This window comes from Tasmannia lanceolata, unplaced genomic scaffold, assembly GCF_043159265.1.
Source record: "Tasmannia lanceolata isolate RefF3 unplaced genomic scaffold, GAP_Taslan_0.1 ptg000018l, whole genome shotgun sequence".
NCBI classification, from domain to species: domain Eukaryota; kingdom Viridiplantae; phylum Streptophyta; class Magnoliopsida; order Canellales; family Winteraceae; genus Tasmannia; species Tasmannia lanceolata.
In genome coordinates, this window is record NW_027518695.1 from 21,248,135 (window position 1) to 21,272,159 (window position 24,025).

General features: G+C 37.0%; 2 protein-coding genes across 4 annotated transcripts; one reads left to right on the plus strand and one right to left on the minus strand.

Moving 5' to 3' along the window:
• Positions 1-1,491: 1,491 nt before the first annotated feature.
• On the minus strand, positions 1,492-10,865 carry LOC143851247 (Ypt/Rab-GAP domain of gyp1p superfamily protein). The gene is made up of 7 exons (XM_077360595.1): positions 9,614-10,865; positions 3,801-3,917; positions 3,535-3,713; positions 3,344-3,437; positions 2,306-2,383; positions 2,067-2,168; positions 1,492-1,882 (listed from the first exon to the last, which is right to left on the minus strand). The coding sequence occupies exons 1-7, from the start codon at positions 10,088-10,090 to the stop codon at positions 1,748-1,750; spliced, it is 1,182 nt and encodes a 393-aa protein (XP_077216710.1). The 5' UTR covers positions 10,091-10,865; the 3' UTR covers positions 1,492-1,747.
• Positions 10,866-18,027: 7,162 nt separating this feature from the next.
• IQD33 (IQ-domain 33) lies at positions 18,028-23,579 on the plus strand. 3 transcript variants are annotated; one of them, XM_077361131.1, is made up of 7 exons: positions 18,028-18,330; positions 18,452-18,511; positions 19,272-19,562; positions 19,663-19,866; positions 22,481-22,594; positions 22,679-23,056; positions 23,249-23,579. In XM_077361131.1, the coding sequence occupies exons 2-7, from the start codon at positions 18,452-18,454 to the stop codon at positions 23,369-23,371; spliced, it is 1,170 nt and encodes a 389-aa protein (XP_077217246.1). In that variant the 5' UTR covers positions 18,028-18,330; the 3' UTR covers positions 23,372-23,579. The 3 variants fall into 3 exon arrangements, with proteins under 3 accessions (XP_077217246.1, XP_077217248.1, XP_077217247.1); XM_077361133.1 differs by lacking the exon at positions 18,452-18,511 and having other exon boundaries at positions 18,032-18,330; XM_077361132.1 differs by lacking the exon at positions 18,452-18,511 and having other exon boundaries at positions 18,032-18,260.
• Positions 23,580-24,025: the final 446 nt, after the last annotated feature.

Consider the following 24,025-nt stretch of genomic DNA (forward strand, 5'->3'; position numbering starts at 1 on the left):
CATTTCCCAAAAATAAATATGAAAGTTGGAGGTCAAATTTGAGCATCGAACCAAGAATCTTTCATGCCGGTCTGTGATTTTTGTTCCTCTTTCATGCTGGTTCATAATTTGCAAATTTCAGCGAATTATGGTGAACTGCATTACCAGTTTGCATCTTTCATTTCGGTTCCTAATTTGCTAGTTTCAGCACAATACAACATGAAATTGAACTAACCAAGTAACATTGCCCCAAGAGCTCTACTTTGTTTAGATTTAGAGTTGGGTTCCAATATAAAGACTTTAACACATAAGTTTTGGTTTCAGAAATTTAAAAAAAATGTTTAAGCATACAAAGCAAGTAGACTCTGCAAGGGTCAGTTTGGTTTTAGGTAGATGCCTGCTAGAGTAGTGGTGAATTAGAACTGATTATGGGGGTGCAACTCGCGTCAGTTTTTAGGAATTCGGGTTGAGCTTTTACCCTAAAATCGGATCGGGTTCTTGTTGATTTTAATTCGTTCTTTCAGTAAAAGCTCAACCCAACCCGACCTAAGTTGCACCCCTAGAACTGAAGTACTTAACAGGTGTAGTAGCAATGAAATAGTCTCCTCATACAGTAGTTGTGAGCATGGTTTCAAATTTCGGCTTTGGAATGCGTTTCAGTCCCCACCGAAACTGAAATTTTGGTCAAAATTTTTCGTGAAAATATTAAATAAGTTAAAAAATCAAGAATTTTGATTGATTTTCCCATCCGACGAAATTTCAACCGAAATTTTGAAATTTCAACCGAAATTTTGAAATTTCAGCCGAAAAAAACACAACGTTTTGGGTATTTACTATTTTGGTTTTCGTGAAATTTCAGATTTCGGTCGAAATTTAACCATGGTGGTGAGTAGTATTTGTTTACCATAAAAAGGGCACTAAGGGTGTCATTAGCAACATAGGGAGAGCAGAGAGAAAAAGAGAGGAGTTTTAAATCCTTCTCTGTGGGATGGAAGTCAAAAGGTAATAAAACAGAAGTACCTTTTGTTGAATACACTGCTTTTCAATGAATCAAGGAAATGAGTTTTGGGTATATCAAATGATCTATCAAACTATTTAATAAGCTGACGATCTGCACTAGCCGTAGAGAAACACTTGAGCACTGATGGAGGACATTTAAGAGAATTTCTGCAACATCTTTTTGATGTTCCTATCAATATAACTAAAATTCTGAAAAATCACTCAATATATACATACTTCAAATTACTTTTCCTGGAATGGGCTATCAACCCATGTTTTCTTTAATCATTTTCCCATTCTGGTTTCTTAGGGAACTAAAGATTTAAGCTAAGTTTTGTTAAGAGTGATTACCCAATTGCTGTGGATAAACCATTGATTGGTAAATAAAAAGATTGCAAGGAGTGAATGGATTCTACTCTACTGCTCAGTATTCACTAGTTAAGCTCAATCAATTAAGCAATCATGCTTCAAATGTGCTGGTTTTGCTGTTTGTTAATCCTTTCATACTAGAACTTCACCTTAAAAATTCTGAATTTGGGTTATTATTTATTGCGGGAGTTTGACGACAAAAGGTTCAGTTCTAATCAGGTAAAGAGAGGCCAAAATCAAAATTACAGGTCTTGAGACTCACCAAATTGAGTGTGGAACTGCACAGAACTGTGTATAATTGATTACATTAAAATTTTAATTTTACGTATTACTGCCCAAGGAAACGATTCTTCGATGAAATCTTACACTATTTTCTGAAAGGGAAGCATGCTGAGACAGATTATTTCTCATCCATTTTCAAAGAATTCAGCCGTCTCAGTCTTTGATCTAACTCTGCCATGACTGCAGGTTCCTGCTTTTTTCTTTGTTTTGTAATGGTGTTTGTTGTCATGGAACCGATCTTATCAAAAGCCACCTACAAAATTGTAATAAAAGGAACAATTAGACTTCTTTTTACTAAGATGAATGGATAGGATTATATAAACTGTTTAGAGTTACGAGAGATATCTGAAAATGCGTAACCAATGTGAAAGAGATGTAAGCTAAGTCAGTTTTGATGGTGATATCGGATAGAGTAAGTTTGAAGAAATTTTCCTTACAGTCAACAATTCTTCAGGATCATATAGATGATGGGTGGTATTGTGCAAGATACTGATCACGTCACCGATCTGATGTGCAATTAGCAACTCTTCTTCCTTCATCTGCACTTACTATTACAGCTTAAATAATCTGTCCTTTGGTGCATTGAAGAAATCCATTGATAATTTTCATCTAAATCCAACTAGAACAACATCCAAAGAATAAAATTTAAATGATATATAGAAAATATAATCATTACCTTGAAGATTGCCAAGGCTACATGAAAGAGAACCTTTGCTCCCTCGTTGAAAAGGACATCCCAGACTCGCATAGTTGTCTGAAGATAAGTTTAATAAACGGATAAATTAATCACAGAACAAGTAACTCAATTACTCAGTAGTACTCTTAGAAAAGCTTAAGAGGTATACGGTGAAAAATACGCTTGGCCATGTTTAACCACCATGAAAAAAATATTCAATGAAATATTTGTGGGGCCAGTTGTAAGAGATGGGCGAGAGATGGAGACTTGAGAGCGTGGGAGTAAGGGGAGCATGAAAAGCTCCTAAAAACCAGAAAAACAATAAACAAACTCTAAATGGGTATTTTCTTTTCACTAGTTTTTAGGGATTTTTTATGCTATCTCTACTCCCATGCTCAGTTACTCACAATTCACACCATCTCCTTCCTGCTCAGCCCCCTTCTCACACAGTGGGGCCCACATATAATTCATGGAATAATTTTTCATGGTAGTCAAACATGGACTTAAAAGTAGCTCAATTACCCCGCATTTCATTTTTCCACTGTCATTTCAATAAAAAAATAAAGTTCTTGGAATAAATAAGAATGTCGGGAATTCTGTCAGTGTAGGAGTTTCAAATGGCAATGGCTTCTTTTTTATCATGAGCGGAAATTCTGAAAACATAGGATGAGATGCGGAAAAGAATTGGTTGTCAGATTATTCCCTCTTAACATCATGGGTTTGTGATGAACTTCCCTTCTTTTAACAAATTGGGTCTGTTTGGATACACATAACATAGAAGTAGAAGGAAAGGAATGTGGATTCCAATTTCTGTACTTTTCCTTTCCTCATGATTTGAGAGGAAATTCGAACAGTGCAAAATGGCTTGTATTTGGGAAATTTACACCCGGCAATGACTGGCATGTTAATAATAATTGGCAACCAAATAGTGCTAGGAAATGGAAAATATGTACTGTTACTTTTATTTCTCCACTTTTGGGTGCATCCAAACGGTCCCCTAAAGAAAAGGATAAAAAATAACAATGGATTCCCACTAACCTCTGAAGGCAGGCTCTTAGAGAAGAGGCACAGGAACCACTCTGTGGCTACAAGGGAGACATCAAACTCCATAGCGTCCAAATGAGCAGCAACTCTGAAGTTTTTAAGATGAGAAGAAATTAAGTGATGTAAGAGAAGCATACAACACAATTAGACCACCATAGTAAAAAAAAGAACACAAAATATAATACCTTGGACACTTTTTAGTAAGAAAATCTTTGAAGACCCTTTGCTCAACATGGCATCCAGACAAGTTATCTGTGTAGCAATCATTCACTAAGACATTTTCCAAGAGGACAGCAAGCATCCAGAATGCATCTTCCTCCGTTTTCATCACTAGCAACAACAATGCCGCCACATAATTTAAACCCTGCACCAATATAGAAAGTCAGACCAGTATCAGAGTTCGCAATCTCAAGAGATTATATCAGAGCGCAAAACAACAAACTTGACTCACCTGGCAGTACCCAACATCAGAATCTCGAAAAGAATACCCAACAAGGACACGACGTAGAGATGCGTGACCTTCCGGTGTGTCCAACCAAGGATGACAAGGGAATGTGCGAGGTAGATCCTGCGTTTTTTGCAAGAAATAATTAAAAAAAGGCGATACGAAAGCATCACTTAATTTCAGTTTTTTTTCTATAGAGGTAACAAAAACTATATTAAAATAGAGAAACATACACAGGTAAAAGAGGGGCAAAGTGAGACCAAAATAAAGAAAAGAGCCTATTAAAAAGTGGAAAAGCCCCCACAATGTGTAAATCAGCCCTATCAATCATCACTAAGTTACAATGGTTGTTAAAAAGGAACATCCCTTACAAGGGAAAAAAGCCAAGAAGGAAGTAACAAGAAAAAACCATTGGTACAATGGCTTCTTAACAGTAATTGCCAATGGCAGTTGTAATTTTGTAATGATGTTTTTTAAACCTTGATCATCACTTAGTTGCAAGAACCCAGCTATTTAACAGATTGATGGGATCTGGGGCCGAGGTCCATGTAGAGAAAAACCTTCGATAGATTGATTGTAGAAGGGGATTCCTTAAATGTAGTAAGCTGGTAAAGGGCAGTCATTCCATCCCTTGGAGGTTTATGCATTAGTTTGATGAAATCTAAGAGCGAGTGGCAGGATCATCCATACCCTTTCACCATGTAAGTCGGTCACCCAATAGTGAGGTGGATAGGCTATCAAGGGACGGGTTGGTCAAGGAAGGTCATGAGTTCTTTGATTTCCTCCCTCCCTGAGGGGCGGTATCTTGTAGCGTTGTGTACATCCTTATATCTGTTCTTTGCACCTTTCACTGTCCTCCTTGGACGTGGGGTGGCTGTTGTACTCTATCTCTTTTTTAATATATTTCCTCATCATTCAAATTTAAAAAAAAAACACATAGATGGGATCAATGTAAAAGATGGAAGTATTAGACAAGGCGTCTGCACCTTTCTATCTTCTCTGTATGGGGTACATCAGTACACTGTAGAATAGGTTTGCCCATTTTCTCTCATATGTTGTATATATTTCTTGCAACTATCATTCTTATGCCCAAAAAGCACACAGGCTGGTTTAATAAATTTATGACATTTTAGGTGATTCTAGAAGCCTACTTATTCAATTAACTAAGTTTGGAAGTCTCATAACTTAGTTCCTCGCATTTAATTTATTGATTACCAACTAATGAGTTGGACAAATCAAACAGTAACAGGTCTAGTCTTGGCGATAGGAAGGCATGCATTATGGAAGACAATAGTGTTTCAAAGTTGGCATTAAACGACTCCAATTGCTTTCAATTTTCCTTGCTGCCCATCTCCATTAGTTCCACAAAACATGGTCAGATCACATCACAGTAGCTACACGGTAAATGAAGGAATAAAAATAAATAGGAAATATCTTGTTTTTGGAAGTTGAAAGTGTCATGGAAGATACCCTATGTCATAAAAAAAAAAGTGTCATGGAAGATTCACATCTCTGTACGGTTCACCTTTTAAAAAAAGCATTATCTCTATATGCTTCGCGAATTTGATGAGTTGAACTGATGGAAACAAAAGTCTAAAATATATTTTATTGGTCATAGAGAGTATCCATATAGCTCATCATTTTAGGTGAAAAAAAGAGCTGGATACTCTTAATTCGAAAACTGCTACTATTTTTCTTTCTAAATTTGCCATCGACACCTTTCCATTTATGGTCTTCTGGAGTTAATTGTCTGGCAATTTTTGTAGTGCCTGCATTGAGAGACTGTCAAAGTAACATTTGCTGAATAGTGGTTAGTATTGAGATACAAATGGTTAGAAATCATCACTTGGAACACATATATAAAGAATGACATTTCATCATTGTATTTGGAGTTCTTCTGAACCAAGAATAAGTATTGAGAGACGAAATGATGCAAGCAAGAAGTGTACCATATCATATGATGCATTTTGGTCAGTTCCAGGACAAAAACGTGAACTACAGATATAGTTTTCTAAGCAAAGTTGAATCTAGAAGTACTGGTGAACTGGCACACATAAACTCCATGTTGTATTTGTATGAAAGTCTATCATCAATCAAATCATACTTTTTTCGGCAAAGCTAAAACAACTATCATGCCAAAACTAGTGAGACATTGGTGATGCACACAATTTGGCTTTCATTTTGGATATTACTAGATTCAAAAACCCTACAAATTCTTAAATTCTCAACTCAACTCTTAAATTATGATTAAATTCTTAAATTATGATTAAAAAATCAATAACTTGTTAAAAAGGACACAAATGAAATTGATATCTGATTTTGAGAAACATAGACCAAGGGTACATCTGGCATTTCAATATTTTTTTCCAAGCTCCCAAGAAACCCAACTCTACAAAATGTTGTTCCAGGAGTTAGTTGAGAGCCAATCTAACTTTCTGGATCATCAGTGACTTGCAGGACCTCCCAAAAATGTGCCTTGCAAGTTGCAACAATCACCATTGCACAGGGGCACTTTTATGGTGACAGAAACCGGTCGGTGTCCTTATGTATGTAGTTTCATAGGCCTTTGGACCAGGTTGTACATTTCCCTTCTTCAAATATACATTCATTTCGCTTGATGAAAAGAAAGGTTCTATGTTGCATACTTGCATGGATTCGGATTTGTGTGTCGGGATCCAACAACGATTCGAGGTCTTGGATTCGGCAGGCCCCCAAAAGTAGGATTCGGATTCAGTAATTTTTAAATAAAATAAAATTTTCAAAATTAAAAATTTAAATGTGTGTGTGCGTATATGCATATGTATATATATTCTAGAAAATTTTGAGGGTAGAGGGTTGTTGCGAGTTTTGTATTAAGAGAGTCAAAGGAGGAAGGGGGTTGATGTTTGAGGGTCGAGGCACTAGGGTTTTTATTAAAATAATACGGGTTGTGCTTTCATATAAAAGAAAAGTTAAGAAAACACATTTAAAGGGAAAATATACAAGATTCATATTTTGAAAGAGACAACGATGAATCGGATTCACCTGAAAAAAATTGGATTCCTGCGGAAAAGAGACAACGATGAATCGGATTCACCCGAAAAAAATAGGATTCGTGCGGAAAAGAGACAATGATGAATCGGATTCGCCCGAAAAAAACAGGAATCATGCGGGACATGGCTACAACAAGAAGCCGGGTGTGTCCCATGTGAATCCATGTCCGATTCGCATGTGGAGATGTGTCGACACGGATTCGGCATTGAGGGCAAAGAATCCATGCAACATAGGAACGGTTGAATTGAGCTAGAAAGACCTGCTCTCCAGGATGCAAATGTTTATTTATCAACACTAGAGTTTTTTTTCTAATGGTAATATTCAAACTAACGTTCAAATGAACATAATACTCAGTATTGTTCGACTTCCTCTTCACAAACTGATTTTCATCATTGAGCTATAATTGCAGGATGAGTAATACCTACCTTTTCAGGGGGGTAGCTTTCTATATCATATGAAAGTAACGGTTATTATAACATGCAGTTCAATCAGAGTATTTCAATGCAGTTTGTCTGGAGGAGGTCAACGCTAAATGGAGTCAGTTTCAAAAGGTTTGAGAGAAGGTCGGCAGAATGGTTAGAAGATGCTTTTGAGGAGTGAGGAAGATGCATTCTAACGGAAGTAATGAACGAGTTTTTCTTAAGAGGCTGTATCAATAGTGATGGAAGGCGATTTTTGTGTCATTAATCCCCAAAGCAAAGGAAATTAAAGATTTCAGATCTATAAGCTTGGTTAGAAGCCCGTAAAAATCATTTGAAAAACACAAACTTTTAGTTTCAAGAAGTTGACGGGAGACGTCATTTTCCCTAATCAAGGAGCTTTTGTGGAGGATAGGCAAATCTTGGCTGGTGTGTTGATGGCTGCCTTTGATTCATGGAAAAGGAGGGATGACAGCAGGCTTTATGCAAGATTCATATGGAAAAGTCTTATGTTAATGTGGATTAGGCATCCTGTTGTCATGTTGTATATGGAGAGAATGGGCTCTAAGGAACGATGAGAGGATGGCATAGAGAGTGCATCTCCCATCCTTTTTTTCTCATTTTTGGTTAACGGAAAGCCTATGGGTTTTCCTTGAGTTCTAGGTGCCTTAAGTAGGGAGATCTGTTATCTCTTTTCTTGTTAACAATATTAGTGGGAGTAGTAGAAGAGAGGGGGTTAATTAGAGGAGTATCTCTCGATAGAGGAAGTTTTTCCATATGGCTACAACGGTCGTTGAAAATTCTATTGTTCCTTTCCTTCCAAATGTGCCAAACTATCACAAAATGGAACAATGCCCCAAAGGATTTTTCCGGTGCTATCAAAGGGTGCCCCTCCCCAATCAAGGACAAATTTCTCGATTGAAGCCTAAATGAGAGAACAATTTAAAAACCAGGACTTGGAGACAATGGAGCATATTTTTCTTCACTATCCACCATAATTTCAAAACTCCCCCGTGTCGACTCCCTTTTACCTTGGCTGTGTTCTTGTCCGAGTCCGCATGTTGCCCTCTACAAAGTCAATTAAAACTCCTTTGGATCTCCCGAGTTATGACCAAACAACCGAGTACTCAGTTGCATCAGCCGAGTACTTGACCACGTCGTACCAAGTCAACTAGTATTTGTTTTGGCCGCATGTTGACCTGCATCCACTTCTTTTTTTTTTACATGAAAATGCTCTGTAGGGATCGACCTACAGATACATGTGCTTACCTTTCAATAAGATCCAAATAAAATGATTGTGTTTTTCATGTAAACATCATGTATTTATCGGTACCACACTTTAATACAAATTTCAAATAGACCCTCAACATTTACCAAATAGAAATCAAAAGAAATTGCTTTAGACTAGAAAAGATAACAAACACAGCTTATAAAAGGAAACATAAACTACAAACCCATCAATGAAATAATTGCAATTTAATACTCCAATTGCCATAAAGATCTCCACAAGTGCATGATCATAAGCATCGCATGATCCATGTGCTTACCTTTCAGTAAGATCCAAATAAAATGATTGTGTTTTTCATGTAAACATCATGTATTTATCGGTACCACACTTTAATACAAATTTCAAATAGACCCTCAACATTTACCAAATAGAAATCAAAAGAAATTGCTTTAGACTAGAAAAGATAACAAACACAGCTTATAAAAGGAAACATAAACTACAAACCCATCAATGAAATAATTGCAATTTAATACTCCAATTGCCATAAAGATCTCCACAAGTGCATGATCATAAGCATCGCATGATCCATGTGCTTACCTTTCAGTAAGATCCAAATAAAATGATTGTGTTTTTCATGTAAACATCATGTATTTATCGGTACCACACTTTAATACAAATTTCAAATAGACCCTCAACATTTACCAAATAGAAATCAAAAGAAATTGCTTTAGACTAGAAAAGATAACAAACACAGCTTATAAAAGGAAACATAAACTACAAACCCATCAATGAAATAATTGCAATTTAATACTCCAATTGCCATAAAGATCTCCACAAGTGCATGATCATAAGCATCGCATGATCCATGTGCTTAGCTTTGATAAATTCCAAATAACTTGATTGTGTTAGTCATGTAAACATCATGTATTTATCTGTACCAAGCTTTAATTCAAATTTCAAATATACCGTCAACATTTACCAAATACAAATCACCAGAAATTCTTTAGACCAAAAAAGATAATAAACACAGATTATAAAAGGAAAGATAAAATACAAAACCATCAATGAAATAATTGCAGCCCAATACTCCAATTGCCATAAAAGCACACCATCACAATAAAGATCAGCAAGAAACTCACATGATCAATCTGCAATGTCGCAGGCGTAACCTTCCCCTCGACTGCCTTGATCAAATCATTGTAATAACTATCTGGCACCGTCGATCTCTTCTTCACAGCCCCAGAAACTGAAAGCCACACTTTAGGCCTCAAAAGAGGTGGGATCCCCTTCCTTATAAGCCTCCTCAAAGTAATTGTATTTGCAACAACAGATAATTTAAGTGAAGAAACTGCAATCCCTTCTGAAAGAGAAGAAATCTGAGGCTGCAAATACCAATTCGCGCCTTTGCTCGCCTCTAATGCCCACCAGACTCTCCCCTGTTTCCTCACTCTTTCTCTAACCTCATTCAATACATTGACATCATCCACATTTCCTTCCGCCATAAATCCATAGAGATCTTGGAATTTCACAGAAATGTTTGCCCTTCTATTGTTTTTCCAGTATGATTTTTGGGCTTGGAATTCATGGGGGATTTCTCTGCCTTGGGTTCCAAACATGTCTTGCCTGGTTAGGATTGAAGAAGGAGAATGGTAGCTTAGACCTAAAAAACAAAATTTTGCAGCCCTTTTGGAACCAGAATGGTAGGGCCCTTTTTGGGCTTGAAATCTGATGAGAGGGGATGGAAAAGTGGATTTTGAAATGGGTTTTCCAAAAGAAAGATGTGGTTAGATTCACTAGACTAATATCCTAGAAAGAACCCACAAATTTTGAAGCACTAAGGCTAATAATCTTGAGGCACTGAGGCTAATAATCTGACGGAAAAGGGATGGAGACACTGGTTTCTTGCAATGGGCGTTCACCAGTACAATATCCTAACAAAAAGCCCATGCTTTTGAAGCCATGAGAGGCCTTTTCTTGAATATAAATGGTTTATTGAAATGGGTCTTTTGGAAAGGTATCTCAGAAAAAAACCCACCTGATTGAAGCCAAAAAAGACCTTTTTTGTGCCATTAGAGACTGAAATATGTGAAAAGGAGGTGAAGAAAAATGGTTTTCTGAGGTGGGTTTTTCTTTAAGCACATGTTAGATTAGAAAAAACCCACCTTTTTGAAGCCATGAATTATTGAAAAGATGAGTAAAGGGGATAAATAAACCGGATCTTTTTGCATTTAGAGCTCTTGATAGAGGAAGAGATTGCAGGAAAACGACTGTCCCTTGAGGTGTGTTTTTCATGAAAAAAATAAAGCTTGGATTGGAGGTTGTGAGAGGAGAGATTAGATATTGTTTTGGGGTTTTCTGTGTTACAGTCTAGAAACAAATTGGGATGATGAATGAGTGATAGGCATGACTAGACAAATTGCATGTAGGAAAGATTAAAATATTAAGTATGAAAGTACGAAAATGCCCTAGGTCTTTGACAAGGATTGCTGTCCTTGACGCGGGTTTAATGGTGTTCCCCAAATGCCCTTTATTATTTTGATGACTCAAATACCCTTTCTTAAGAAATTTTTTGGGAAAATGATATGAGCACAACCGTATCTTAATAATTGCACTAACTCATCTTGTCTTTTATTATATAAAGAGCTGCCTAAAGTTATTACATTTCCCAAAAAGCTCCAACAAGTTAATTAAAAAAGAATATCCCATTTGAGTTTGGGCAATTATTAAAAGATGGTTGTACTCATATCATTTCGACTTATTTAATGTCCATAAGTTAGGGGGAAATGATTAATTTTAGGAGGGAATGGCTAGTGTCCATCCCAAAAGGCTTTTCGCGGCTGGTCTGTAGCAATTCAGACAAGCCACCTCGTGAATGGAAGCAAAAGTTGTTGTCTCCGTTCACGAGGTGCCTAGTCTGAATTGTGACAGACCAGCTGTAAAAAGCCTTTTGCGAAGGAGCTTAGCAAATCCCGTTTTAGGATTATTATTATAAATTGGAGAATTTTATTTTATAGTGTGGGTGTAAAGTCCAATAATTTTCAATAGGCACAGTTGTCCCACTTCATAGAATGATAAGATTGCCCATTTGTTTGGACACAACATAAAAAAAAAAACTTTACCCTTTGAATCATCTCCATAGGATGATCCTATGATCTGTAGAGGTTTCTATAAAGTACAATCCCACTACAAATCGGAGGGTTAGGAACTTAGGATCATCCTATGGAAATAGTTTTAGGGTATTACACATTTACGTTGGCCGAACAAATTAATGGTTTGATTCATCTTATAGAAATTACTAGACTTTACATCCACATATTATATAAAATCTCTATAAGTTAAGGCTACCAATATTGGCACTGCTAGGTTTTAATAATTGCATTGACTCATCTTGTCTTTTCTTTTTTTATTAAGTAGCTTTTGGGGAATTGTAATAACTTTTTTCAGCTGTTTAAATAGTAAAAGACAAGACGAGTTAGTGCAATTATTAAAATCACGTTTAATGCCTTCAAAAACGTGAAGGGGGAAAAAAAGAGTATATAAGAGGATTGTCCATTTGCTATAGGTCAAAGGGTTTTTTTGTCTTTCAAAAACAATTTGAAATGTTTGGATTTGTTAGAAGATAAGGGCAGTTGAGTAAATAACTTAAATAAGAGAGGCAATTATATAAACAAGAAACGTATTTAGATTTTCTCATCTCAGGAAGTGGAATTAGCAACGGTAGGGAGAAGAGGACCCCTTCTCGGGAAATAGAGGGATGAAGAAAGTCACACGTGCGAATTGTCCTGGCACGTGCCTCAATGTGTGTGGATTAAAAAAACCCTAGAAGCGTGCTGACCTTGTCCAAGCGGGGAGCAGTTGGACGGCACGGTGGGTAAAGCTGCACACGTGTGGCTCTGTGAATGCATGTTACTAAAAAAACAAACAAATAATTCAAGAAAGTCGTAGCCATTATCGTGATGCCACGTGGTTTGATTTGGGCCACCGATCATTTCTAGGGTGTAAATTCTCTATCTGTTGTATGGGACCCATTTTAGGAACTAACGATCGTAACCGTCTGATCACTAGATATTTTTTTAAACAATTGACGGCCGTCTATTGAAGTAGGAAATTGATTAGACGGTAAGGATCATCTGATCGATGAGGAATTGGGATGATTGAATGTATGGTCAAGATCGATGGCATGATGAAGATTATAGACCGGGTTTTGGGTGTGCATTCCTAATAAAGATTGCTTTTTTGGGACCCGTTTTAGAAACAAGCGATCATAACCGTCTGATCGGTACATATTTTGTAAATACAAGATATCCAGCCGTCTATCGAAGTAGGGTATTGATTAGACGGTAAGGATCAAGTCGATCGATGAGGAATTGGAGCGAATGGATGGATGGTCAAGATCGATGGCACGGTGAGCGATATACACCGAGTTTTGGTGTGTATACCCTAATAAAGATGGGTTTTGGGCCCTTTTGGGTGTGGAAAATTGGTAGGAATGATGAGAAGAAGGGAGCATGATGATGTGCAGCTGTGTACTCATTGAATTCAATTGTGAAGAGTAGCAATCCCTTCTAAACATTGTATCTTTTTGTTTCACCAAGTGGAGGCTTGAATTTTTCTTTGCAAAAGGAGTGGAGTGGTTGGGTCTTGGCTACCCCATTTTCATGGCTTACTTAACTTGCATACTTGATTAAGTGGGGTCTTTGGACTCTCTCTCTCTCTCTCTCTCTCATAACAAGCATAAGAGCTCACAAGCAATGGAGATTCCTCAATCATAACTATTTCATTGGAATGTGACTCACAAGAGAACTCATCCAAACTGTTTAAAAACTCTCCTAGTTAATCATTCGAGTCGACTGGGATCTACCTTGGCCGAGTTCTCGTTTGAGTATGAGTTTGATCCTACCATGTCAATAAAAAACTCAATTGATTCACTCAAGTTAAATAAAAATTTCACCGAGTCAATCATTGAGTCACCTGAGTTGATTGTCAAATTTTTATAATTTTGTGAGTTTTTAACACTGATTCATCATCAACACCACAACTCATAAGCAATGTAGGTCCCTCGTTGTAACCCTTTCATTGAAAGGTGAATCACAGGGAGAATTTACCAATTTGTTTGAAAACGCTCCTAGTTAATCATTCAAGTCGACTTGGATTTACCTTGGCTGAGTTCTCATTCAAGACAAAGTTTAATCTATTGTTTCAATTAGAAACTCCATTAGTTCACTCAAGTTAATCAAAATTTGAGTGAGTCAATCGTTGAGTCACCTGAGTTGATTGACAAAATTTCGTTATAGTCTCATCTTCATTAATTCTCTCTCTCTCTCTCTCTCTCTCTCTCTCTCTCTCTCTCTCTCTCTCTCTCTCTCACACACACACACACACACACACAAGTTTCAATGATTACAAAAATTCATATGAGTCATATGACCCAAATAAATTCCAGAGGACTTCTTCTTACTCCAAAGCCTTTTCATGTGAGATATGTGCTCAAAATCTCTAACTTGCTTGAATAGGAAGGGAAAGGATTTTAGGAATCTAGTCACTTAAATTTCTACATGCATTCTTCACTTACAAAACAATTAGCTTACTTGATTTTGGTAAGACCCAATGCTCTGGTCTTAACAAAATTCATAACAAGAAATCGAGCTTACTGGGGTACCTCGAAGGAGATCAATAGACCATGACCGGAGCATTTTCCATCATATCAAATGGGCTACACCTTTGGATTAAGGGATGAGGATTATCAAATCATGGCGGGACGTTGTAGACCAAATCAACAAAGATGATCACTATCCATCTCACGTCAAGATTAGCTCTAACCAACGATGTCCCAAAAGCTTTTTTCTAACAATAATGTGATCATGAGTTGTGTTCCTTAATCAGTAGCGCCTTTGTGCCTTTTTTCTGTGCAGAAAATGGGAAAACATGGGAGAATGACATTTGGAAAAACCCGACCCATTCTGCCCGTGTTGCCAAATCCTGAATTCCTATCATCCATTTGTGCTGAATTCTCTGAGTCACTCCAAGCAATTCTGTTTAGCCCATTTGGTTTGCTTCACAATCCAGAGAATGGGAAGTGTTGAACAACACGTCTAGAAACCCTAGATTTCTTTTTCTCCTGACATTAGGGGCCGTTTGGATACGCGGATTTTAGAATCTTGGATTCCCTCAAAATCGTAGATGGGAGACGAGAGAAGAAGTAGACTAGTCGTCGTTTTCTGATTCTTCCCCTCCTTTCTTTTGAAACTACTAGTAACTCCAATAGCACAAGCTGTTGGAGAAAGACGTTTTCTAATCTTTTATACTTTAACAATCCCCCTCACGTGTGGCCCCTCTTTCTAGGGTTGGCCTACATGTGGCACATGTGGCCCCTCTTTTGGGTTTGGCCATTGCATGTGGATTTTTGCTATCCGGGAGGTTTGAACTCAGGACCTTTGGCTCTCATACCATGTGAGACTGCCTAAACTCCAAAAGCTTAAGCTGTTGTAGAGAGGCATTTTTTAATCTTTCATACTTTAACATTTCCGTCAGCAAGAGAGTAGGAGATCATCTCATGTTTTCAAGTTTTAGAAATCTCAAGATAGGGGAGAGATTTCTAAAACCTGGATTTCTTACTTAAAATCCAAGTTTCTAAAGAGAAGCGAAATTGACGGTCTCCTTCTTCTCTTTTCCCATCCAGAATTTTGGGGAAATCCAAGATTCTAAAATCCGCGTATCCAAACGGCCCCTAGTAATCCAAACTTTGTAAATTACAAATTTCAATGATACACTCTATTCAAATTTAGTGAGATTGTCTTCCATAGACTTTTGTTGTCTAATTTGTCGTATCCTATTTTATATATTTGTTATATTTAATTACGCGAACCGATATTGACACCACCATGTAATGAAATAATAATTGCACAAACCCATCTTGTCTTTTCTATTTTAATGGGCTCCTGAGAGTTTTTTGGAACTGTAATAACCTTTAATAGCTAAGTAAATAATAAAAGACAAGATAAATTAGTGCAATTATCAAAACATGGTAGTGCCAATATTAGTAGCATTTATTATTTATTAGTGTATATAAAAGAGAAGTGGTCGTTCGGTACATATACAATCTCCTTATATCTCATACTTTACTCTCTCTCAATCTAAACCTACTTGTCATTCAAATGGTCACGAAGCTCCTTATATCTCATACTTTACCTATGCATATCTTTTTAAAAATTGCAAATATGCCACTCTCATTGGGTACATTGGAATATTTGGAAGGGTGTCGAGAGAGCTCCTGCGTGTCATGATTTTGTTTCATTGTGGTTAAATCGGGGATGAAATATTCATTTACCCCCTACCTAAAAACCATGCATGTTCGGTTGGAAGTGCATCCCAACCGTTGGAAGGAAGGCTAGATGATCAAGATCCACCATTAGAACAATTAGATCTCACTTTTATGATCGTACTACTTAGAACCATCAAATCAATGAATAAAGAAGCTATTGGAAGTGCATCAATTTGAATGTAAGAGCTTCCACTTCACATCACAACGACGTGTTATAAACTCACATACTTACCCCTGTTACCTGAGTTGCCCTCTATCCTTCAATTACCTCCACATGCCTGAACTGACCTACCACCAAAAACATAGTAAGTATGAATGGGCAAGTAAAAATGGAAAAGACAAAGAAAAAAGTCTAAAAAATCACATTGAAATGACCAATGTGATGACTTTATTTGTAAATTGTCAAAGTACAAGACTGTTTTTCAAATAAAGCAAAGTAGAAGACTTCTTTTGCAAAAAAACATAGTTTCAAAACTCTCCTGCATTATCGTTGCCTCCCAATTTATGACCGTATCAACCGAGTACCCAGCTGCGTCGTGCTGAGTCGACTACGATTTGCTTTGGCAGGCAAAAACCTCTCATTTTTTTAGCAAAAGCTCAACCTGACCCTACCCAAATTGCACCCCTAATTTTAGTAGATTGACTTATTTATCAATGAACTTCCCTAAGTCAAAAAACTTGTCTTAGTGCTGTTGTTTTTTTAGTTTTCTTCTAAAATTCATGATTAGAGCTTGTTCCCCTTATTGCACGAGGTTGCCGGTTTGGCTGATCCTTCTGCCAATGTAATAGTCCGAGCTTTTGTCGATGACCGGTGAGATTCATGTGACGATTATTACGACTGACTTCTTGCAGTCCTTTCCGAAAACTCTTGACAGATCCAAAAGCAGTGAAAATATCGGGAGCCCAAGAAGTAAAGGGTAAGGACTTCCCCTCCCCCTTGCTTGGTTGCACAAAAGCTTGGCATCCGTCGGAATTTCACTTGAATTTGGCATGCCATTCCACGTGTGGTATCCAAAATTCCATTGGACTCCCTTTGATTTCCTTGGATGTCTTCCATGTAATAATTGATTGTCTCTTTCATGTCCCCTCCTTCCAAAAGCAAAGAATTATGGTTTAATTTTATAGGGAATGACTCTATCTCTTTCTTGTCTCCTCCTTTCAAAAACAAAGAATTATGATTTAACTCTCTCTCTCTCTCTCTCTCTCTCTCTCTCTCTCTCTCTCTCTCTCTCTCTCTCTCTCTCTCTCTCTCTCTCTCTCTCTCTCTCTCTCTCTCTCTCTCTCTCTCTCTCTCCAGTCTTTAGTAAAGAATCAAGCGACGGAGCCTGCATATTTCACTGATCTAAACCATCCATTTAATAGTCCACGACGTAGATAGCTAAAAATCTTTTTGAGGAAATGATCCTACACCTCTGATCTAATTGATATAAAATTGATGAAAATTTATATATTTACCCTTACGACATGTTGCCACAAGCATGGTTTTAAATTTCAGTTTCAGTAAATTTTGGGTCCTAGCTGAAACCGAAATTGTGGCCGAAATTCAGTAGAAAGTTCCAATATTGCAGTTTTTTGGGCCGAAATTACAGAAATTTCAGCCAAAATTCTGTAAAGAAATAAAAAAGGCATTTTTCTCATAATTTCGGCCAAAATTCCCGAAATTTCCGAAATTTTGACCGAAATTTACTAAATTTCGAGAATTTCAGTTTCGGTACTTTTTGGTTTCGGGCTTGACTGAAATTAAAACCTTTGGTCACTAGAACATTAGAAATAAAATACCCCTCTTACTTGACCCTTCATATTGGAACAACCAAAATTAGTTCAATGGTAACCCAATGCAGGGAATGTGTTACCTAAATGGTTTACCCTCTTTTATTTACCATCACTTGAACAAATCCTAAAAAAGTTGGAAGAAAATGATCTTGGTTTTAGCAGGCCTTGGCCCATCACAGTGATCAATCTTGACACTCAAATTAGAATGAATGATTGGAAAGAAAAATGCTCCAGCACCCATTGGCCGTACGATTAGGAACATCCAATCCGTCCGATTTTATTTTTTTTAATCATGGATCATCCAAAATGGGACCAACCAGATAGACAGCCTGGACGGCTGCATCAAGTAACACATTGCCAGCAGTGGTGGGAACTGAATGTATATGGGTTCCAATGCACCCTGACACGTGAGGAAATTCAGAGATAAACACAGGAAACTAAAAGAAGAACTCCACACAAAGAGGGAGGAAAAGAAGCCAAAAAAAAAGTAAAATATACATAGACCCAGAACCAAGCAAGCATTGATAAGCAAGCCATGTGCAAAAGTCAGAGAAAAGCAACACAAGTCTGCAAATATCAAAACTCACCTTTTCTCTTTATTTGCTTTCTCCTTTTGTGAATAAACAAGGCCAAAATCCAGCTCTAAAGCTCTTCAAAACCTGAAAGATCCCCTTACTAGTTTTAACTAACATGTGAGTTTTGCACCTTAATCTTTTTTCTTACGTCATAGCTGATTGAGACTTGAGAGTCCCATGGAGTAAGGTATTTCAGTAGTTTGAACACTTTGTTTTCTTTTTCCTTTGAAAAATACCACTAGTTTAAGAGTTTAGCTATAATTAAAGGGAACCCATTTGAGAATTCCACTCTCTTGTTCTTGAATCAGATGGGTCTAACTGGGGGGCTGGTTAGGAGTGTCTTCTCTAAGAATCGACATGAGAGCAATGTGGGCAACTTTGATTATGGTTTTGTTTATCTTTTGAAGTTATCTGGACTAGATCATTGAGTTAAAATTCTTGTGTTATTGGGTATTTTGGAACTTTGGGTTGAAAGAATCCTCTTGTTTTCTTGTTTGGTGTTCTGTTAATTTAAATTATAATGCTTTAGTTAATTTTCTTTCTGGATTACTGAATTAATATGCTCACATTCTATGTTGTCTTGGCAATTGGGGTTTTAACTGATTATGGGGTTTTTTTAGTTGATAGGCTCACTATTCTTCATTTAGTCTCTGAGATTAGGAACATATTCAATTTTTTCTTTTTGTGGTTTTTCTGCTTTTGGGTTGAGGTGAATTGCTTATTTTTCAATTCTGATTTTTTTTTTTTGGGGTACTGAAATGCTTCTTTAGTTGTGGTTGTTCTGTAATTTTGTCCCTAATTAGATGTTTGCTTTTGATTAATTGGGTTCAAATGGTCATCTGTTGGGTTTGTTATGATCTTGGATTTTGATTAGAGATACTTGTTTTTGTTGGTATTTGATTCCGTCAGGAAAAGAACTTTGCGGTGGATTGAATTGCTTGTTTTTCATTTCTAATTTTTTTGGCCAACTAACCTGAAATGCTTCTTTACTTGCGGTTGTTCTGTTTTTTTGTTCCTAATCTGATGTTTGCTTTGAGTAATTGTGTTCAAATAGTCATCTGTTGGGTTTGTTATGATCTTGGATTTTGAGTAGAGATACTTGTTTTGGTTGGTATTTGATTCCATCAGGAAAGGAGTTTTGGGGTCGACAAGAGTAGATGGAGTTTGGTTAGATCTTATTTATGTGGAGATGAATTTAACTCGGTTATCGCAGAGGAGGATTCGGCTTCTATAAGGAGTTCTGAGGCCACCGTAACCCAGCCAATGAAAGAAGATTCGAACAGTGAAGAAAATCCACACACAATCCAATCTGAAGAGCATGAAGAACAAATAAATGAGGAAAAAGAGAAAAAATTCAGAAAACATTTAGGGGAAGAGGATGCTGCAATTCTTATCCAGTCTGCATTTAGAAGCTTTCTGGTTTCGTCGTGCATCCCAAATTTCCATTTCTTTGTAATTTTCCTCTTCTTTTTTGCAGTATCTTCTATTCTTATAGACACTTTTAGTATTTGAATTTCAGGCTAAGCAACACTGTGGAGAAATTGAACAGTTGGGTAAGAGAGAAAATGATGGGAGAAAAGAAAATCCATGTGGAGAGTCGGTTGGTACCTCAATTGAAGTTCAAACAGGAGATTCTGCTGAGAATCAGAGAATTCGAGAGGAATGCCTTGCTTTTCAGCACCGAGTGCAGCACAAAGCCCGAACCCAGGTCTTAAAGCTGAAGGTAATACACACGAACCCTTTCTCACACTAGAACTTATGCATCTCTGTTCTGCCTAAGTTCTTACTATTCTTGCATTTGCTTTATATAACATTGCAGTGGTTTGCTTCCATTATTAAATTGTTTTACGGGTTTAGTCATTTGATTCGCAATTTCTCTATCTCATTTATTTGTATGGGCATGATTCCTTTTTGTTGTGTGAACAAATTTTAGTATTGATGTGGTAACCTCGATATTGGTTTGGTAACTCTTTCAGAATGGATCCATTGCTTTTAGTAGCTTGCAACAATGCTCAATATGATAATTTATGACTTGCAGTCATTTCAGGCTCAATTCATAGTTTACAATCCACGTCATAGCCAACTGATCCAGTTTGTAGGGGCAGGCTTAGACGGTCTTGTCATTAATTCTCACAGTTCTCAATGCTAGTTATCCTAGCTCACAAACATTACTGTGACTTGAGATCTAGACTTGATTTGGGGCTAAAGTTCTTTAAACACATCTTTCATAATTGTAATTATCCTGCTCAAAAGTGATTATAGTTATGATAACTTGTGTATGTACGTCCTGCTCAAAAGTGACTATAGTTGCATAATGCTAGGATGTATAGGGACAATCCTATGAATTTTGTATTGAATATTTCATTGTAACACTAATAAAATTTTAGAATACTTAAATTTATAGGTTTAACTTATTAAAAACTAATGTAACTTGTTATCGCTTTTATAACAACTAGCTGAAGTGTTAATACTGAGATATCTTTTGTGTGGCGGTCAGCCAATTTAGAGGCAGATGCTCTAGCTCGGTCTCGGGTGTCTAGGGAGTCAATTATCCAAATAGATCACCCTAGCTGATGCAAGGATCAGATTCCTAGTGCTTACCCTATTCGTTTTGTTTTTGTACTAGTGCTGCTGATAGATCTCCTCGTCGTATTCTTCCCTTCTTTTCCTTATTCCTTTCTTGTAATTGGGTTCACTCCGTTTATTAATAAAATTGACAAATATATTTAAAAAAAAAAACAACGAGCTGAAATAATTAAGTAGGTGTCAAAAGTCCAAACAAATAACATAATAGCCTATATACAATAGACTGTAAAATGAGATGAGATACACAGTTAAGCTAGACTGAACATATAAACTCAAAAGGTGCATATACGAGAGAGGAAGCATGGAAAATCTAGAGAAATGAGTGGACCTCATAACATAGGAGCTCGATCTCAACTTTTGAAAGCACTCACAATAAGAGGGTTAAAGTGTTAAACTAGCAAGGTCCAAAAGTCCACGAGTTTTAAGATTGATGGGTTTTTTAGCCTTCTCCCAATAAAAAAAAAACTTTGAATGTTATTGTTAAAAGTAAAAGAGAAGAAAATAACTCTTGGAGGAAACCTCCCAAGTCATGAGAGATGGAGAGAAGAAGAGAGATGGAAAGGAAAAAAATAGTGAGGAGATGGAGTTCCTGAGGGCTGAATTCCAATCCCATGACCCACAAACTGTATATTGTGTGCGCGTCCGAGCTTATTAGCCGAACACTTACATTAGTACAAGACACCCCAAAATTTGCTTCCTTATCAACTAAACCATTTCCTTTCCCATGGATATGAATAAATAAGCAATCGGATGTACCTCTGTTTGGTTGCTGGAAGTTGGGTGGGGGATTAGGAGAAGAAGTCAAAGGGAAGAAGAAAAGAAGATTAGATTGGGAGAAGAATAGTGGAAGATTGACGGGTGTGTTTCGTTGCGCGGCAATCCGCGAGAAGATTAGCGGAAGATGTAGGGGTGCCATTACCAAAATGGAGGGTGGAAGAGAGAGAAAAGAGAATAAGACAAGAACTTCTTGAGATCTTCTCCTCAAATTCCACCAAAATGGTGAAATTTGGGGATAAGATTAGGGGGGAAATATCTCCACCACGTAGGCGTCACGTAGGATAAAAAGTAATAATGATGTCTAGAAGTTGTTAGTGGTCAAAGGGCTATATGGCAACCAAACATGCTTTTGGGAGATCTTTGGAAGATCTCAAGGAATATATATGCTACTTGTTCCCCCCAAAATGGGCAACCAAACAGAGCATTAGTGATATATATACTACTTGTTCTAGCTCTGCATTTATCTCTACCATTGGATGCACTTTGGCCCCTCTCATCTCTGTTCATAGTTTAGATGCCTTTGTTATTCATAGGGCTCTGTAATTTTTCCTCTTGTTTCTCATCTTTTGCTATTTTTTGTTTTAATTTTTAAAAAAATTATCTTCTTAAAAAAAATTCTCGCGTCTTTCCTGAAATGGAAGACCAAAACTGGTGGAAAACATTCCGTTCCAGAAGAAAAACAGAGTGAAAACAATCACGGTACATTGGCACTCGTCAATTCAGCCCACCTTGGTGAACCACTGCATGTTCCTGCTGCCAGAATAATGTATGGATTGAGCATATGTATGTCATGTTCTTCCATGTAAGAAACAACTCCAAAAATAACAGTGATAATAATAACAAATAAAAAATCAAACCACCAGGTAAATCAGCAATCAATCAAAACATACAGTAAGCATTCAAGCATAAAAAGCTCTCTCTCCTAGTATATGTGCATGAATTTTATGTTTAGCATTTTCTGCTCCCATTTGCAGGAAGATTGGGATGACAGCACATTAAGTAGCAACATATCGCAACTGAGAATTCAGAATAGATTAGAAGCAACAACCAGGCGTGAGAGAGCTTTAGCATATGCATTTTCTCAACAGGCAAGACCATAATCTTTGTCTTAACGCAAACGAGATTGATCTTAGTATTGACATAATGCACAAGTTTCTCTGATTTGTTGACAGCTAAGAACTTGTTCAACAAAGAAGAAATCAATCCGGGCTGATTGCACAGAGCCCAACTTGGGATGGAGTTGGCTGGAAAGATGGATGGCAACCCGCATGCCAGAACATTTGTCAGTGGAAGACCGTTTAAGCAAATGCGTCGAGCCCAATTCTTCTTATCAAAGATCCACAAGTATTACAAAAAGAAATGATTTGAAAGGCGAAGAAAAGGAAAGTTGTGGCTCTAATGATGTATCTGTTGGATTTGATAGTCTTACAATAACTGCAAGGATTAATAAAGATGAGTATAGACATGTTAAAAACAGACTAAAGGCTACTCGAAGGGTGTCGCGACGAAAAACAGTGCCTAGCTACCAATATACAGCACATTCAACTAAGGTAAGAGCTCCTTGTTTCCTTGTTGCTGAATTCTATAATATATATTGACCAGATGAATCTTTTAACACACAATGTGTGCTGGTTCCATCATCATGAACATGAATAGAAAAGAGAGAAAATTTCCCGTTGAAATTTCTTCTGTTTTATTATCTTTTCCTTTCAACTTAGAAACTGTTTTTATCTTTTTGTTAGGTAAACAAGAAAGATTTATCAAGAGAAGCAGAAAAAGACAAAAAACAAAAGCAAGTGCAGATGCAAAAGGTGGGAGAAATCAAATGCAAAGATGCTTCTTCCCAAGTACCATCTGAACACTAATGAAGAACTCTTAATTGGACCTCTGAATCTGTATTTGAAGTGGCTCTACACGATACTTGGGTCTCCAATACCAATGACACCTATCTGCAGCATTAAGTACCAATTAAGTTTTTTTCTTCTTATGTTTTGGCTCCTGTAAATATTTCAAAATGTGTATATGTATGATCCTTTTAAATTTCTTAATACATGTTTAAGTAATGTAATATTATATGTGTGTGATTGTGTGTGAAAAATTAATGTTCTTCCATCCTACCATGTTACACGGATTCTTCTGAATGGGATTCATGTCAGATTCCAACATTCATGTCCATACTGATGCAAAATAGCATGCTTAATATGAATGTCACTAATATCTCTGTCTTCTTATATGACATTCTGTCCACATTGTCAGTTCCTTGATTGAAGAACGATTCACATAATGTTTCCTCTCTTTGAATGATGCAATTTCAGTAGTTTTCTAAGTCCTCAGTATCCTCTTTTACCATGGCTGGGTGTTATGAAGTATCACTCCTTAGTAAGTCTACTTGAAGACTACTCAGAGACCGTTTCATTAGTATTTTACTAGGAGACCCGCTTGACCACTCCTCCACAACGACGCACTCCAAACAACCAAAAGGACCCTAACGTCTTTTTAGTGGTAAAGTTAAATAGTGT